Genomic DNA, 20,361 nt, shown 5'->3' on the forward strand with positions numbered 1-20,361 from the left:
AAAAATAAATTTTATAAGAAAGTTACTCTAAAAAAGGATTTGTATGTATTAAGGTTCTAGGAAGCACTCATGATTTTGATTCCTTGTTTATCTGGGTGCTCAGAAAAGCCATACATCTACGATTTGCAAAGTTTCTTCTCTACTTTATTCCAAACTAGCTGAGGTTTGAAATGGAGTTTTGTGTAATATGAGGTATGTAGAAAATATTTAGAAAAAATGGGAGTAATTCCAGGAAAGAGCAAACAATGTCAAGGCTAAAAGGAAACACAATAGCAAAAAGAAAAGAAAACCACCAAATACATCATTTTAGAGAATGTTTTCAAGTCCCCTTATCATTCTGTTTTCCAGACCTTAAGACATAGGCACTTTGAAGTCTGTTCATGTTCTCTTAGGGCAATTTTACCCTTAGTCCCAGAAGCCATCTGGTCACACAGAATGAATTAATTAAACTATTTATTTCCTTTGTTAAAGTGGTCTGAAGCTGCATTAGCTTTAAGCCATTAATAGATAAGATATTCATGATTTTGATGAATAACATCAAAAGTACACACCACATAAGTGCTTTGGGCAAAGTGTGAATTTGTTAAATGGAATGAAATAAAATTAACCTCTTGTGAACAAGATTAGTAATGTCCAGAAAGACAGAATACTTCCCAGGACACAGGCATGAAGTTCAGTGCTTGATAGCAGCAATGCCATTATTATTTTTATTTAAGTTGTGAAGAAAAGATGGAATATTAACATTAAAGAGAAAAATGGGAATGTGAGTAGTGTAACTTAGATATTATTATCCATCAATGCATGCAAGAAGAAGACATGAAAATAGTGGTTCAGGAGAATTCCATGCACTATGTCCTGCCATAGATAGCCTTGCGTGTAACATTCGTGTGTATCTCTTTCTCTCCCTTCTAATTCCAAACACATAAAGCAATCCTTTTCCAAAATAATAATGACCCACTAAAAGTTAATTAACGAGCACATAGACTGACAGTAATCTTTAGGGTAATGTGGGGAAAATAGGATAATTTAGTCAGGCTCCCTCCGCTCAGGTCTGGTTGGGGGTCGAGCAGCACATTTCTTATAAACAAGTTGTATGTGGGTGGAGTTAGTGCACATGTGCACCCATGTATCTTTTTAGTTTTGCTGCTGTTGTGCATTCTTCAGTTTGTGAAGCAGAGCTGGCCAGTAGAGCTTGTGTCTAAAAATAAAGCATGTTTACTCTGCTGGCAGCTTCTCAGTTTTTCTGTGGACTTTGCCAGTAGCAGTTGAGTTTTTGAGTTTCACTTTGTACTGCCTAGCTCCTAGATGTGTGTGTGCTGAATAAAGACTTCTTCAACCAAGGCTCCAAGGACCTTTTTGCCAGTTACCTAGCTCATAGACCTGTGTGTGAAGGGTTTGTGAATGGGCTCGAGGGGTTTGTGAGCTCCAGACCCTAGCCCTAGCTCAACACCTACAATTCACTCTGTTACTTCTTATTGTAAACATGTTTAACAAATTTTATTGCTCTACACTTCAGCCTTTTGTCATTTGGTTACTCAGATCATCTCAGGGTATAATGTAAAAGTGGTATTTCTGGTCTAAGGCCCAGAAACATGGTTTCACCAAGATATATCTGAATTTTTCTAAGCCTGTTAAAGCAACATGTAACAAGGCCACACTGTAGGGAAATCATTATGCTGATATTTCTCACTTTCAGTTCATACTTGTTTAGTATTTCCTTTGTGTCAGTTCCTGTCCAATTACTCAATAATTATTAACTCAATGAATTCCTCACGATGACAGATGAGATAGTTTCTGTTATTTCCTCCATTTTACAGACGAGTAAACTGAGAGGCCCAGAAGTAAAGTTAACAAAGACAGAATTTGATCCTAGGCAGCCTATCTTCAGAGTGTATGCTGGCAACACCTATTATGCCATTTCTCTTGAGAGCAAACTTGCATTTGGAACTTAAAAAAAAAACTTTATGTCCAATGTGATTATATCAGATGTCTCTCCTTTTAACATTTTACAGTGGAGTGGAATATAAATCTATTATTCTTTATCGTCAGATACGAAAGAATGTAAATTGAAATATCTTACCAATTATCTCTATCATCATGGAAAAGAAGATTGGTGAAAAATGACACAGGTTTAGATGATTTGAAACTGACGTGGCAGGTGAGCTCATAATTAATTCCAGTTTTAGAGCCTGTGATGACTCTGCCTTTTGGAAACTTCACAGAAAGAGGGTGAATCTCATCACCATCAAGAAGCCTTGCTGTGGGAATCTGGAAGTTTAGAGTTGAGCTTCTGTTTAAAATTAAAAAAAAAAAAATTAGCTCAAAATATCTGCAAGTACATAGATTTAAATGTGTATTTGTTTATTGAATCATCAGAAAAATCTAAAAAACAAATATTTACAATAATATGTCCAATTATCAAAGATATTTTAGTATCTTCCCTTATTTTCTGGTCCCAGTATAAGCAAGATTGATAACATATTAATTTAACAAAGGACCACTTGAAATGATCATATGCACCTTTTTTCTATAAGGATTAAAAAAGAAATAAAACACTTGATTGAATACAACGTGTTTTTAACCACAAGCATGATATAAATAATATTGCTCTTAAATACATTCTGATAAGAAATTTACCAAAAAAATACCACTTTAATAGCTACAAATTTAATGCATGTATGCTAAATAATATTAACTTATGCATATACATGCAAAATTTTAAAAGTTTGGATACTGTTAAGCACCTGTATACATATAATGTATTATGAATAATTTTTAATCATTACTATTCAAAAATTCCACTTAATGTTGACATATTTTATTACATATGTATAGTTTATCGAGCCAATTTATATATAATGTTTCTAACTTTTAATAATATAGTAGATAGTATGCACTTTAAAATCAAATTACTACTTATAATTTTTAGTGAACAATAAATATTTAATGAAATTACTTTGTTTTATTTTATTATATATGTATGAACCTATAGCAAATAAGTGTTATTAAATGGGAATCATATTTCTGTAATGTTTTAATCAGTATGAAGATTATTCAGCTAATTAATAAGAAAAAGTACAGAAAGATCTCAACTTGGATTATTAGTTAAATCTATACAGTGCATTGAATAAAAACATAGAAAGCAATATATAAATCTGATTTTAAAACAACTCAGTGTCATTAGATAAGTCGTTAATGCTATTGATTTTATGGTGTTTGAGACATTTCATACCAATTTTCAATTGTTCAGCACCATTTATTGAACAGTAACCTCTTTTCTCCAAAGATCTGCAATATCACCTTCATCATGTATTCAGTATCCATTTATGTAGGGCCCTTTTTCAAGGCTCTCAATTGTATTACTTTGGTCATTTTATCTATTCCTGAATCACTGTCACAATGGTTTAGTCTTGATATTTGGTAAGGCAAGCTCTTCTCACTTTATTCTTCTTCATCAGGGATGGCCTGACTCTTTTTGACCCTTGACTCATAAATAAAATTTAGAACTTTACTTGTCAATCTCCATGAAAAACGTTGTTTAAATTTTTATTGAGTCACCTAGAATATGTAAATAGATTTGTGGAGAACTTTTTACAAACTCTGAATATTACATTCCATGAATTTTTATGTATGACTTCTTTAATTTGTTTTATAATTTTCTCCATACAGCTCCATACAGTTCTCTCATATCTTTTATTTGGTTTTTATCTATTACCTCTTAATTTTTTATGTTATTATAAATAGTAATTTTAAAGTTACATGTTCTATATATTATATGCTGAAATTCTACTGAATGTTAAATATTGAAATAAGTGATCTTCATAGTTTTAGAAGTTTGCCTGTAGATTTTTTTGTTTCCTATACTGAAAAACCATCTATAATGAGAGTTTTGCAACTTATTTTCCAACCTTTACACATTTAATTTCTCCTACCTCCGTGCATGTGTTAGGTTCTCTTGCTTTAGAGAGCAAGTGGTAATAAGCATTCCTGACTCTCCTTTTACTTAAAGGCAATTCATCTATGTTCCATTATCAATAATAATGTTTGTCCTATATTAATTATGGGAACCTTTAATAGTTTAAAGAATATCTATTTTATTCCTGTTTGTCGAGATTTCTCATGAATGGTTTTGAAGTTTTATCAAATGCTGTTATTCTGCATCTATGAAAATAATCATATTATTCACTTTAATTTGTGCATGCGGTAAATGAAATGGTATTTTAGATTTTCTAAATTTAGACAAGTCTTCCAATACAGGGATGAAACCAAGTTGGTCATGATCTATTATCTTATATTCACATATACGTTATTTGATTTATTAAGGATTATTGCATGTATGTTCAAAACAAAGTTTGACCTTTAATTTACCTTTCTCATATTGTCATTGTTTTTATAATAAAAATTATCAAATGTAATAAAACAAATTAAGGTAAATTATTTCTTATTCTATGGTTTGATGTGTTTGTGTCCCCAAAGTTTAGTAAAGCTTGCTCATAAAACCATCAGAGGATGTTTTTCTTATGAGAAGATTATAAGTATTGATTCAGGGGCTTCTAGTTAGTTCCAGTATAATTATAGTAAATTATGTTTTTCTACAGCCTTCCCACTTCATTTACATTTTCACATGTATTGGAATAGATTTCTTCATAGTATTTTGACTATCTCACTGTGTTCTACTGGATGCATAGTTGTGTCCCCCTGTTCCCAATTGTTTATTCTCCTTTTTGTTCTTCATCAACTTCACTATATTAGCGCCCACTGTATTAGTCTTTCAAAAAAGCAACTTTTGGCTCCATTGAGCCCCTCTATTGTATATTTTTTCTATTTATTTTTTAAATTTCTGCCATTTATTATTTTATCTTACCTTCTATATCCCATGTGTTTAGTCTATTAATCTTATTCTTACTAAGTTGAATTGCTAAAATTTCAAATATTGTTTTTCTTCTCTAATACCAGAATTTAAAGCTATATATTTCCATATAAGTACAATTTTGCTGCACTCCATTAAGAATTTTTCTCAATCACTGGAATTTTGATATTTATCTAATATAACAGACACACATCAATATTACAGGTCTAATTGTTTAAAGAAAGCGGCAGAAATCACAGTAGCTGTTTCAAGTTTAGTTTTCAGTTCTAATATCCAGTATTTACAGTATTTGTACTCATGACTCTCAGTGAATGTTGTTGTTTTCATGTTTTGATATATAGTATTTTAATTATAATTTATTTGTAAAATTCACTATGATTTCTTCTTTGACTCCCTATAGAAGTGTGTTATAACATTTCTTAACTCATGGGCGATCTTAATCTTTTCTTTATTGACTTTTAATTTATTATATTTTTTATCAGAGAACGTAGTCTATATGATGTCAACTCTAAAATTTTGGGGACTTGAACTAAAACTACAGAACCATACACTGTCAGTTTTTGTAAATATCTTACATTTCATTGAGAAAAATGTATATTCTGTAATTGTAAGGTGCACTATTTTATACATGTTAAATGAATGAATCTTGTTAAATATAATGTTCAAATATTTTGTCTTCTGAACCCATCAATACTTGAGATATCTGTTGAAAGATCCTACAGTAATGAAGGACTCGTCAATTTTTTCCTGTAAGTTCAATTCAAGGTTCATATATTTTAAGACTATTTTAATTGTGCATACAATTTTAGAATTCTGATAGCTTCCGGGTGAACTGCAACCTTTACAACTATTTAATGACATTTATATACTAAAAACATACTTTACCTCTTAAAGGTTATCATGTGTGAAATTAATATCTGAATTACTTAGGGTTCTTAATCTCATGACAGCTGCTTATTTTTAGTATGGTGTTTCCATATTGAGACCTGGGGCTTTTTATAAATCTAAAGAATTGAAAACAGAATGCCTTCTACTATGGTGTCTGAATGTGACAGGCAGAATTCTAAGATGGCCCCTATAACTCCTGCTCACTGGTATACAAATTATACGTAATTTTCACCCTTGACTGTAAATACGATGGAATATCACTTCTGTGATCAAGTAACATTATATGGCACTGGTAAAGGGACTTTCCAGATATAATTAAGGTCCCTAAGCAACTGACTTAGAGAATATAGCAAAAGGGAAATTACCATTGGTGGATTTGACTTAATCTGGTAAGATGTTAAAATAAGATTTGGAATTCAGATATGTCTGATAGATGGTATAATTTTGGCCTTGAGTGAGTTAGTTACCATGTTGTGAGGATAGGACAACATGGCTAGAACTTGACAGTGGACTCTAGGACCTGAGAGTGGGAGAATGTCCCAGACAAAAAACAATGCCTTAGTCTTATAATTATAAGGAAATTAGTTCTGCCAACTATCCAAGGGCTTGGAGGAGGACTGATCCTCAGATGCGACTGCTGCTCCAGCCAACACCTTGATTTCTGGCTGGTGAGACATTGAGCAGAGGACACAATTAAGCCATCCTGGACTCCTGACCCACAGAAACTGCAAGATAATAAATTCATGTTGTGTGAGATGGCAAATGCATATTTTAAAGCACTAAGTTTATTGTAATTTGTCATGTAGCAGTGAAAAATGAATACACTAAATTTTTAAGCTTGCTTCTTATACCATGAAAAGAGATACACCAAAAATTTTACAGGAAAATCCAATGAGATAACCAAGAGGGATTCTTAAAATTAATTTCAGTGTACAGTTAAATGTTTAATTGTTCCTTTTAATTACTGAAACAAGCCAGGCAATACTTATAACTCTTACAAAGCACAGGCACAAATAGAAAGCACATAAAGAAGATGTGGTAAATTCACATTAAGTATTTACCTGAAATAGTTTTGGGGTAAAATGTTGATATCAATTGAGGTTGTTACATCCAAAGGAGCAGGAGTGAAAAATATAAATGGAGGGTCAAACAATAACTTGGGTGATTTTACCTCTCCAGTCAGATATAACATTCGATAGCACACTGGATTATCATTTAAAAGTATAGGAATACCAACTGTGTATTTTCTAGGCTTATCTAAGGAAAAATTTTTTAAAAAGTATATGAGATTAGTTCACACACAAAAGAACATATACATAGTTTAAATCTTACTAAATATTAAAATATACTATGATGTTGCAGCTCAAGAGAGCAGAATAGATTTCCCAGAAACTGCATTTAGCCTGCTGAAGAATTTAAGACATGTAATGAGACACTGTTGGAAGAAAAATATTTTAACTGCATCTTGGCTGTCTTGTCTAGACATAGAACAAGTATTCTTAATTAGAATCTCACTACTTTAGGAAAAAAATATACCTTGGAAAAGCAGTGCAATAGGACTTCATTTAAAAAAAAAATATCTTCTGTGTTTTAATAGAAGCTGCTCATTTATTTAGTATATGCAGTATGAAGATGAGGTCAGACAATTGCCATAAGGATCCTAGGGGACTACTGAGAGAGAGAGATGTGTTGAGATGAAAGTAATGTGCTTTTTACTGGATTTTTAAATTTAAAAAGGCTGTTGGTATCAACTGGCCAATTTCATGTGATAGGAAAAGTCAGGAAATTTCTATGTGACAGATTAATATGAGGAAAGACAGTTTGTGTTGGAGAGTAGGGCACAACACAGGAAGCTGAGGGCCAGTTCCTGAGGACAGGTTCCATCACAGCAAGTGGTCAACACTCTTTCACACCCAAATCCCCAAGTATAGTGATCTGACGATTGGGAATTCAAGACAATATCTTAGAACCTCAGAATGGGACACCAGTGGTGGCCTGGCAAGGATCAGAGCCATCAAGGGTATCACCAGAGCAGCGGATAACAGTGCACTAGATGATGCAGGACATGATCAAAAGTGATGCTTTCAGCCAGAAACAAAAGCAATGGACTCATTGAACTCATAAGACCCACTAGTTCTCTGTATGGAAATCCTTTACTTATCAAAAAAGCCCTTGATCAAATAGTCTGGGATCCCTGGAAAAAGAGAGGTAGCTGGAGAGACAAGAAGAGGATGAATAGGGAAATAATGGGCTTCCTACTAACAATGAATACTGGACAGACTATGCAAAAATAAGAGACTGTATCTGTACATTGAGCAGGTAATATGAGTTATAAGTAAATTTATGTATTTAAAACCTTACAAATTTATAGGGAAATTATAATTTCTTTTAATAAATCTAATGTTGTTAAAATTATTTTGAGAAGAAAAAATCAAGTTGAGTAATTCCAGATTTAGGCAATGTTTTGAGACTTATCAAATTCTGGTTTTTGAAAGGGCTACTTCAAGGTTAGTTCTGGGTTTCAGACCTATTAAGGGTTTGTTTCTGAGGTCATGGAGAAGGGGGATCCTTGTGCAACCTCAGACTATTGGTAATTCAATAGTACACTTTTTTTGAGCTGAGGAGTTTCTTGTCTCTCATCTGAGATGTAAGTTATATAAAGGTATTACAGGAATGTTTAATTCTTAAGAGTTATGTTGGGAACCTAAGGAGGAAGGAAACCCATAGATTTGACTGCTTAGGCTCAGCCCCATACTGAAGGAAAAGTCAAATGGAAATGTTTCTTATCTCCCTCTGGATTGTCCTGTCCATTTCGTGTGCATTTAAGTGTTGAAAGGGACATAAAAGAGAAGCTCTGAAAATAAATAGGTATGGTGGCTTTAGCTGGAATAGTCTTTGTGCTATTTCTCTTGAAACCAGAACATGGTAGAAAATGAGAAGAAACAACAGAAATACATAAAGAAACTTAGGTATTTTAACAAAAACATTTAGAATGCAGAGAATAATTGATATTTTCTATCATATTTTCAGAGATTTAAACAGAGGCAATGAAACAATGAAATATTTTTTTAAAAAACCTACTAGTTTCAACATGTTATGTTCTGTTTTTCACACATAAAACTAAAGTGACTATACAATGTCATGCTAACAGATATAGCAGAATGTAAAGTTAATGCAACACAGTGCCAAAGTAATATTGTTGAGAATGAGAACACATAGCTTAATGAACTCTTTAATAAGCTCAAAAACTATAATATGTTCTTATCCTGCCTTTTCTAGTGATAACACAGCTGGTTCTGGGTATTTTTATTTAGATTACCACAAGTGTAAAATATAGCAGTGTTCTTAGGATTCTGATGTAAGTGATTTTATGAGAGGGCTCTCAGGAGGAATCTGTAGGTAAAGAAGGAAATCAGTAGAGGGCAGCACAAATAGCTATGAAAAGTTGTGGTTTAGAAGTCTAGTTTTGACATAATCCCCCAGGGAGGTATAGGATATGAATTCATCAGAGAGATTGTGAATGACTGGGCTACTTGAGGTAGTAATGGTGGTAGGGTTTAACCTCCCAGACATGAGGCATCTTTAGCCAAGGGAAATACTCTGCAGAATGGGGCAGACATAACCTTTCAGGAGCCAATACCCACAACTGAGGGATAGAAAAGTCTGGTAATAGGGATTTGGACAGGCCCAAACAGCATATGCAAGAGATTGCAATCCTAATGTTGTTTTATAAGTAAGCCTAAGTAGAGAGAATAGCAGGTAAGTTACTATAACACTCTTTAAATAGAAAAGCAGTCTGGAAATGGCATATGTTATTCTTATTTAGTTATGATAAATGAGTTATCAGGGTACTGAAGCAGATGTTTTAAATTAATGGCAAATACCAGCATAACTCTCTCAAAAAAAAGAAAAAAAAGAAGATACTGCATTTTTTTCCAAGAACCTTCCTGCTGCTCTTTTGTTCTTGTCTTCTTTAAAAAGCTGGTTGTCAATACCCTCATTTCCTGAAGCTCATCACAAGGAAAATTCTATATTTCTATGCAGCAAGGATTCTCATACCAAGTATTTTCTAAGCTATGTGCACCCCGGGTGTCAGCCTAGCCAAATAAGCATAAGTTTAGTTCTGGTCAAGATGGCAGAATAGATGGTCCCCAGCATCACTCTCTCCCAAAAATCAACCAATTTCCAACTATAAAAAATGTAACACCAGCCAAGCTGGGGCCACAGGAGCTCAGGGGAAGAGGAGGAGAGACTTACAGAGTTCATGAAGGCAGAAGAAGCCACAATGAGAGAAAGAAAGAACTGTTCTGAACATTTTGTGCTGTGCCCACTTTAAGGCTGGACCTGCTGAGCACATGGGGCAGGAGCCAGCAAAAGCTGCAGCTGTGCCCTTCGGATGAAGTTGCTTGGAGGCTGCAGGGGAGAAGAGGGCCTTGGTGGCCCCCAGGAAAGCAAGACCACTGATAGGATTCCCGTGGACCCACATAGGAGTGAGGAGCCACAACAACTGAAAAAATGGAGCCACTCAGAGGCAAGTGAGTCATTGCAAGGGACTGGTGCACAGCCCGCCCCACAGGAAGTGTTTGCAGCACTGTCAGCGGCAGAGATGGGCCCACTGGGGGAACACTGGGGCACAACAAGGATGGCCAATCTGCCCCCCAATCAGCGTAGGACCACTCAGAGGAGACTGGTCAGGAATATAGAATTGCATGGGGTGCAGTGTGATGAAAAGACTCAGGCCCAGATCAAAGTTACTATACAACCCAGGTTCACCAAGTCTCTGGAGAGCCAGAAGTACCTATGAAGTCAACCATTGTTACCTGTGCTCAACAAAAAGCCTTCTCTAAGGAAGCAGCAGCAAAAGAGCAATTTTGCTAAACCACAGAGCTCATGTACTGGTCCCAACAGGAAGTTCCCCCACTTTAGAAATAAGCAAAAGACAAAAAAATTAGTTCCAGCTCAGACACACTGCCAGTGCCTCAGGTCCCACCAAGGATGGGACCTCCCTCCTCCCCTCAACCAGGCACACCATTCCAGTACCTCAAGGCCTGCCCAAGGGCCTTTGGCATGGATCTGGGTACCAGATTGCCCTCCCACAACCAGGCACACCACACCAGTGCCTCGGGGCCCACCCAGGAACACAAGGGATGGAGCTGGGGACCAGACCCTCCTCTCACAACAAGGCACACCACTCCAGCACCTCAGACCCCACCCAGGGATCCAAAGGATAGAGCCAGGGACTGGGAACCCCCCCACAACCAGGCACACTGCCAGTGCCAAGGAGCATGCCAAAAACATCACCTCCATGTGGGTGGCCCCCCACAGCCACCACAAAATCCATAGCTGCCATGAAAGTGGCTAGATGCCACAACCACCATGCAGTTGGTCTGCTAGCCACTGGAGTGCATTGACACAAGGAGAGTCACCAGCAGAGATAAAGAAAAGAAGAGGATGTCTCTCTCCACAAAGCCCATTCCAGAGTGACAGAAGCAGCATATGCTCTATGATAATATAGGGGGACCTGATCACACCTCTCAGCATTAGACAGATCATCTAGGCAACACATCAACAGAGTAACCATTATTCTTTCAGAAGGAGATAAGAAATCAAGGGTAACAAAGGGGGAAGGGGAGGGGGAGGGGTATGGGGTGAGATCGGACAAGGGGCATAATAATAAGTATGATTTGTAACAATATATATGCTAGCAATATTGGTTTGACCAATGTATCTCAACGTTGATCCCCCAAAATACATATAATAAGTTTTGATTCAATAAAAATTTAAAAAGAAAGAAAGAAAGAAAGAAAGAAAGAAAGAAAGAAAGAAAAAGAAAGAAAGAACTAAGCATAAACTTATCCAAGGGGAGTGAGAGTATAGCTACAAAAATTAGATTCAAGAACAGTGGTTCAGATTTGAAAGGCGTTGAACATTTACATAGAGATATCAGTGTGGGTCACATATACTATTTCAGCCCAAGTCTTCTGGTCCCTGTGGCAGTCCAAGGAAGGAAGAATAAAGGGAAAATTAAAAGTAAAAACTACTGTCTTAGTCTGTTAAAGCTGCTATAACACAATATCATAACCTGGGTGCCTTAAAAGCAACAAAAGTTTCTGTCTCACAGTTCCGGATGGTGGGAAGTCCATGATCACGATGCTGGCAGATTAACTGTCTGGTCAAGGCCCATTTTCTTGTTTATAAGCGGCACCTTCCTATTGTGCTCTATCTTGGTGGGAAGGGGAAAACATACTCTTTGGGCCTCTTTTCTAAGGACACTAATACCATTCATGAGGATTTCGCCCTCATGACTTAATTACTTCACAAAGGCACCACCACTTAAGACTATTACATTGGGGATTGGATTTCAACATATGAATTTGGGGGAGCATCAAAATTCAGACAATGGGAAGCATCTTACTAAAACTCTTGACACCCTCAAGAGTGTAAGGCAGTATTCCTCTGTGGCCAGTTTAATGGGGTTTAGCCAAAGTGGGGAGAAAGTGTATGTGCTCCCACTTAAGGTGATATTGATGGAAAGAGTTGCATCTATAATGCAAAGGAAATGAAAGTGAACATCAAGGCACTGACCATGTGGTGGGACAGAAAGCTCAGATCACAGCCAGATTATGGGAAGATAAAGTGGCAGAGCAGAAATGTAATTAGTTACAGATGTATGCTGGAAAAAAATGACAATTACTATGGGATAGTTCAAAGAACAAGACCAAGAACACACCAAGTGTCATTGGAAGAAATAATAAATCAATTAGAAGCTTGTAGTCCTCAAGAGAATGGGAGAAAGTAAACAAGCTATTATCTGTGCTGCTTTTGACCCTGACTCTCCAAAGTTCCTGTGACTTGGGGGTGAGAAGTTATATGTAAAAGATTACTGGAACAATAAATTGCATATAAGTGGGACGCCAGGTAAAGAGGTTAGGGAATGGTTTGGATTTAGTTAAAATGAGTCTAATCAAGAAAGGGAAAATAGAGAAACAGATTATGAGTCAGAAAGCAAAATAGTACTGTTGAAAGTTGTCATATAGGGAGCTGATTTGGTCTAATAGCTTTGGTTCCGTTTCTAAACAAGTGACTGGAACAATTTTGCATTATTTTAAGCACACAGATGCACAGAAATTCCTCTTGTTCCCATGCTTTTAAAGACATATCTTAGAGGTAAACAAATGCTGCAATTTTAACATGGAAGATAAGGTAAAAGTAAGTACACAGTCAAATTCAAAATGCTCTAGTACTATGATAGTGGTGTGCAAATCACTTACAGCTTTAGTATAAAGGTTATGAAAACTGTTAAAAATAATAACAGCTACAATTATTGTTTAAAGATGCACAATATAAAAAGATATAAATTGTGACTTCAAAAACATAAAATGTGGAATGGGTGGAGTAAAAATTTATAATCTTTTCATGTAGTAGAAGTTAAGTTGCTATCAGCTTAAACAGCTTGTTATAGCTGTAAGATGTTTTATGTAAGTGCCATGACCACCACAAAGTACAAATCTAGAGTAGATACACAAAAGACAAAAAGTGTGGAATAAAGCATACCACTGGAGAAAATCATCTAATCATAAAATAAGACAGTAAGAGAGGAAAAAAAGAAAAAGAAGCATCTGCAAAGCAGCCAGAAAACAATAAACAAAACTGCAGTAATCTGTCCTTACCTATCAGTAATTACCTTAAAAGTAATTAGATTCAACTCCAATGACACAGAGTGATTGAATGAATAAAAGAACAAGACTCAACTATATGCTGCCAACAAGAGAATCATGTCACCTTTAAGGACACACATAAACTGGAAGTGAAAGTATGGAAAAAGATATTTCAGACAAATGGAAACAAAAGAGAGCAGGAATAGATATGCTTATAGCAGATAAAGTAAACATTAACTCAAAAACTCCAAAATATGATAAACAAGGTCAGTATATAGTGATAATAAGATCAATTCATTAAGATATAAAAATGTAAATATGTATGCACTGAATATTGGGGCACCTGATTACATAAAGCAAATACTGACAGATCTGAAGAGAGAGACAGACTACATTCCAATAATATTAGGGGACTTAATATCCCACTTTTAAAACAGATCATCCAGACAGAAAATCAATACTCAAACATTGGACTTGAACTACGCTTTAGACAAAATGGACCTAATAGCCACACGCAAAACATTCCATGCGACAATGAAATACACATTTTTTCAAATGCATATGGAAAATTTGTCAAGATAGATCATATATTAGGCCACAAAACAAGTCTTAACAGATTTAAGAAGACTGAAATAATCTCAAGTATCTTTGTGCATAGCCCCATCCACTTGCTATCTTGCTAAGCTAATAGCAGAAATAAGTGAAATAGGGACTGGGAAAATAATAAAAAATGCTAATGAAACTAAGAGTTGGGTTTTGGAGACAAGAATAAAATTGACAGACCTTTAGCTAGACTAAAAAGAGAGACGAGAGAGAGAGAGAGAGAGAATATTCAAAACAAATAAAATCAACAATGAAAGAGAAGACATCATAACTGGTACTATATAAATACCAATGGGTCATAAGAGATTACTGTGAATAATTATATGCCAATAAATTGAAAAACCTATAAGAAATGAATAAATTCGTGGAAACATACAACCTACCAACATTGGATCATGAATAAATAGAAAATTTGAAAAGACCAATAATGAGTAAGGAGATTAAATCAGTAATAAAAAGTATCCCATCAAATAATGAGAGGAAAAAAAAAAAGAAAAGAAAAGAAAAAAGCCCAGGACCAGATGACTTCACTGTCGAATTCTAACAAATATTTAGAGAACTAATACCAATATTTCTCAAATGCTTCCAAAAAACCAAAGATGTTGGGATACTTCCAAACTCATTTTATGAGGACAGCATTACTCTGATACTAAATCCAGTCAAGGACACTGCAAGAAAAAAAATTACAGGCCAATACGCCTGATGAACATAGATGCAAAAACCCTCAACAAAATCCTAGCAAATTAAATTCTACAGCACATTAAAGAATCATAAATCATGATCATGAGGGATTTATCTCTGAGATGCAAGCATGCTTCAGCATACACAAATCAAAAATTGTGAAACACCACATTAACAGAATGAAGGGTAAAAATCATAAGATCATTTTAATTGTTTAAAAAACAGCATTTGACAAAATTCAACATTCTTTCATGATAAAAAAAAACAACTCTGAACAAATTAAGTATTGAAGGAATGTACCTCAACACAATAAAGGCCATATATGTCAATCCCATAACTAATATCACACCCAACAGTGAAAAGTTGAAAGTTTTCCTCTAAGATCAGGAACAAGACAAGGCTGCTCACTCTTACCACTTCTACTTCTATTCATCACACTACTGAAAGTCCTAGTCAGAGCAATTAGGCAAGAGAAAAAAATAAAAGGCATCTAAATCAGGTAGGAAGAAGTTAAATTGTCTGTGTTTGCAGATGACATGATCTTATATATAGAAAACCCCAAAGACTCCACCAAAAAAAATGTTAGACCTAATAAAGAAATTTGGTAAAGTTGTGGAATACAAAAATCAACATGCAAAATTGGTTGTCTTTCTATACACTAACAAAAAACTATCAAAAAAGGAAATTAAGAAAATAATCCCACATACAATAGCACCAAAAAGAATAACATTTAGAAATAAATTTAACCAAGGAGAGAAAGATCTGTACACTGGAAACTATAAGACATTATGAAAGAAATTAAACATGACACAAATAAATAAAAAGATTTCTCATGTTCATGAACTGGATGAATTGATATTGTAAATATATTTGATTACTGTACTGGCCAGAAAAAAAAAATTGTAAATATCCACACTACTAAAAACAATCTACAGATTCAATGCAAGCCCTATCAGAACTCCAACGAATTTTCACAAAAATAGAAAAAAATCCTAAAATTTTTATGAAACCATAAAAGACTCTTAATAGCCACTGCAATCTTTAGAAAGAAGGCTGGAGGTATTACACTTTCTGATTTCAAACTATGTTAGAAAGTTATCATAATAAACAAAATATGGTCCTGGCATTTAAACAGACACATAGACCAAAAGAATTGAATAAATATCCTAGAAATTAACCTGCACATAGACATTCAACTAATCTTTGATAAGGACATCAAAAATGTATAATGGGGAAAGAAAACTCTCTTCAGTAAATGTTGTTGGGAAAACTGTATATCCACATGCAAAAAAGTAAAAATGGACCATTTTTTTATGTCATATGCAATGAATTAAAGACATAAATGTATGATCTGAAACCTTTAAACACCTAGAAGAAAACAGAGGGAAAATTCATTGACATTGATGTTGGCAATGATTTTTTGGATATAACACCAAAAGGACAGGAACAAAAGAGAAAATGAACAAGTGGGACTACAACAAATTAAAAATCTTCCACACAGCAAAGGAAACAATAAACAGAGTGAAACAACAACCTACAGGATGGAAGAAAATATCTCCAAATCATATATCTGATAAGTGGTAAATATCCAAAATGTGCAAGTTAAGTGACACAACTCAATAGTGAAAAAAACAAATAATCCGATTAAAATATGGGCAAAGACCTGAATAGATAGTTTTTTAAACAAGACATACGGATAGCCAACAGGTGTATGAAAAGGTTCCTCACATCACTAAACATCTGAGAAATGCAAATCAAAACTACAATGAGATAATATTACATACTGGTTAGGACGGCTGTTATTTAAGTGTCAAGAGATAACAAGGGTTGGTAAGGGTGTAGATAAAAGGAAATCCTTGTACACTCTTGGCACAAATATAAGTTGGTAAAGGTATTATGAAAAACATTATAGAGGTTCTTCAAAATATTAAAAATAGAACCACCATACAATCTAGTAATGCCACTTCCGGATATACATCCAAAGAAAATGAAATCAGTATCTAGAAAAGATATCCACATCCACATGATCATTGCAGTGTTACTCACAATATCCAAATTACAGAAACAATGTAATAGTCCATTGTCAAATGAATGGACAAAGAAACTGTAGTATATGTATATACAATAGAATATTATGCTATCATAAAAAAAGGAAATCCCGCCGTTTTTGACAAAGTGGTTCAAACTAGAGGACATAGTTTTATGTAAAATAAACCAGAGACAGAATAACAAATATTGTATGACTTCATTTGTGTGGTATCTAAAAAGTTGAACTCATAGAAGCAAAGAGTAAGGCCATTGTTTGCCAGAGGCTGGGATTGGGGGATATGGAGAGATGTTTATCAAAATGTACAAATTTTCAGTTAAAAACTTAACACATTCTGGGGATCTAATGTACAGCATGGGTAATGAAGATGTGTTAATTAATTTGATTGTAGTAATCACTACACGGTATGTATGTATACCAAATCATCACATTGTATAAACTGAATATATGCAATCTTTATTTGTCAAATATTTTAAAATAAAATTACATTATTTATAACTATTCAAGTAAAAAAGAGCATAAAACAATCTAAATTGTTGTGCATATAATAAAATAATTTAACATATGAAGGACAAATTGAAATTATAACTGCAAATATAAAAGAAAAGTGCTTACTTGGACAGAAACTTATGGAAACATTGTACTCTTCACATGGTTGCAGAATCCCAGTCAGTACACTAAACTTGAATGTGCCATGTTTGAAAAGTTTTCCAGTATTACTAAGATCCAAAGTCCACTGCACGTCATGTTTTGAAATATTATGCAAGACAAGATCCTGCTCACACACACAAAAAGAAGAAATGTTTAAAAACTGTAGTATGCAATACAAAATTTAGTTGTATTATCATAGCAAGTTGATGGGACTATGCACAAAATTAATGATGCAAAATGGTAATCACAAATAAAATGCTTTAAAAGAAATGTTAGGCAGACAAAGAGGTATGAATATATATTCATAGCCTATTAACAACAATGAAAAATACACAAAGAACAGAGACTGAGGTAAAATAAAAATATCAATATATCTATGCCAGGATGCAGAGTAACAAGAACCATCATTCATTGATAGCAAGAATGCAAAATGGTACAACCAATTTGAAAGACAGCTGGGCAGGTTTTTAAAATGATAAACATACACCTACCATATGACTCTGCATTTAACAAGTATTTCCTAACAAATTACTAAAGTGAATTGAAAATTTGTGTTTACCCAAAAATCTGTATGTGAATGTTTACAATAGCTTTGTTCACAATAACGAAACATTGGGGAAAGATGAATTCTCCCAATGCCTCTAAGTACATAAACATCTACTTAACTCCAATATTTGTATGAGGGGTCTTCCAAAAGGTTCATGAAATGATTCATATTGTCTTTCCTTTTTTTTTTTTAATTTTACTTCTCAAAATACATTGTAGCTGATTTTCATGTCCCTTTACCAGTTCCACTTCACCCTCTCTCCTCCCCCACCACATCATATCTGTTCACTTGACTTATATAGTTCAGGGAATTTTTGAGGCTATTCTGTCTTCTTCCCCCTCTTTATTTGTTTGTGTGTTTATTTATTTATTTATTTTTAGCTCAAACAAATAAGTTAGTATTTCTCTTTCATAATTTTCTCTAAGTCCATCCATGCTGTTGCGAATGGTAGCATTTCATTCTTTTTCATAGCAGATTAATATTCCATTATGTAGATGTACCACAGTTTCCTTATCCACTCATCAGATGATGGACATCTGGGCTGGTTCCAGCTCTTGTCTATTGTAAATAGAGCTGCTATAAACATTGGAGTACAGGTATTCCTTCAGCATGATGATTTCCATTCCTCTGGGTATATTCCCAGTAGCAGAATAGCTGGGTCATATGGTAGATCTATCTGTAATTGTTTGAGGAACCTGCAAATCATTTTCCATAAAGGCTGTACCATTTTGCAGCCCCACAAACAGTGGATTGGAGTTCCATTTTCTCTGCAACATCTCTAGCACTTATCATTCTCAGTCTTTTGGATGTTAGCCATCCTAACTGGAGTGAGATGGTATCTCAAATTGGTCTTGATTTGAATTTCCCAGATGCTAAGTAAGTTTGAGCATTTTTTCAGGTGTCTGTTGGCCATTCATATATCTTCCTTTGAGAAATGCCTATTCAGCTCCTTTGCCCATTTTTTAATTGGGTTATTTGTTTTTTTCCTGTAAAGTCGTTTGAGTTCCTTGTATGCCCTGGATATTAATCATTTGTGAGATGTATATTTTGCAAATATTTTCTCCCACTCTGTTGGTTGCATCTTTCCTCTGTTGATTTTTTTTTTTTTTTTTTTTTTGCTGTGGAGATGCTTTTTAGTTTGATATAATTCCATTTGTTTATTTTACCTTTAGTTGCCTGTGCTTTTGGGTTCCTAGTCATGAAGTCTGTACCCACTCCTACTTCCCAGAGTGTTTCCCCTATGTTTTCTTTAAGGTATTTTATTGTTTCAGGATGTATATTTAATTCTTTAATCCATTTTGAGTTAATTTTGGTATATGGTGAAAGGTACGGGTCTGGTTTCATTCTCCTATATATGAGTATCCAGTTTTCACAGCATCACTTGTTGAAAAGGCAGTCTCTTCCCCAGTATGTAGATTTGCTGCCTTTGTAAAATATCAGATGGCTGTAGGTGTATGGATTGATCTCTGGGTTCTCTATTCTATTCCATGCATCAGTGTGTCTATTTTTATGCCAGCACCATGCTGTTTTGGTTATTACAGCTTTGTAATATAGTTTAAAGTCAGGTAGTGTTATGCATCCAGCTGTATATTTTTTTTTGCTCAGGATTGCTTTGGCTATGCATGGTCTTATGTTGTTCCATATAAATATCTGGATAGCTTTTCCATCTTAGAGAAAAATGTCATTAGAATTTGGATGGGGATTGCATTGAATCTGTAGATCACTTTGGGTAATATGGACATTTTCACTATGTTAATTCTTCCAATCCAAGAACGTGGGATATCTTTCCATCTTCTTGTGTCCTTTTTAATTTCTCTCAACAGTGGTTTGTAGTTCTCTTCTTATAGTTTTTTCACATCCTTGGTCAGCTTTATTCCTAGGGTTTTTGTTGTTGTTGTTGTTGTTTGTTTGTTTGTTTAGTGGCTATTGTAAATGGGCTAGCTTTCTTCATTTCATTTTCTGCATGTTCACTGTTGGAGTATAGAAATGCTAATGATTATTGTGTGTTGATTTTGTATCCTGTAACTGTGCTGAAATCATTTATCAGCTCTAGGAGTTTTTTATAGAGGCTTAATGCTGTTCAATATATAAGATCATATCATCTGTGAAAAGGGACAACTTTACTTCATCCTTTCCAATCTGCATGCCCTTTATTTCCATATATTCTCTGATTGCTCTGGCTAATAATTCCAACACCATGTTGAATAGGAGTGATGAAAGTGGGCATCCTTATCTAGTTCCTGTTTTTAATCATCCATTCAGGACGATATGGGCAGTGGGCTTATTGTATATGGCTTTAATTATGTTGAGGTACTTTCTGTCTATGCCTAACTCTAAGAGAATGTTTATCATGAAAGGATGTTGAATTTTGTCAAATGCTTTTTTCAACTTCAATAGAGATGATCATGTGGTTTGT

The 20,361-nt window shown here is 34.5% G+C and overlaps 1 protein-coding gene across 1 annotated transcript in view; it reads right to left on the minus strand.

The window, feature by feature from the left end:
- Positions 1-20,361, minus strand: part of CFAP47 (cilia and flagella associated protein 47) — a 578,552-nt gene that overhangs the window by 433,389 nt on the left and 124,802 nt on the right. The window contains 3 exon segments of the mRNA XM_063084619.1: positions 2,081-2,290; positions 6,820-7,015; positions 17,363-17,522. Coding sequence (XP_062940689.1) covers positions 2,081-2,290; positions 6,820-7,015; positions 17,363-17,522 — 566 coding nt within the window.

This window comes from Cynocephalus volans, chromosome X, assembly GCF_027409185.1.
Source record: "Cynocephalus volans isolate mCynVol1 chromosome X, mCynVol1.pri, whole genome shotgun sequence".
NCBI lineage: Eukaryota > Metazoa > Chordata > Mammalia > Dermoptera > Cynocephalidae > Cynocephalus > Cynocephalus volans.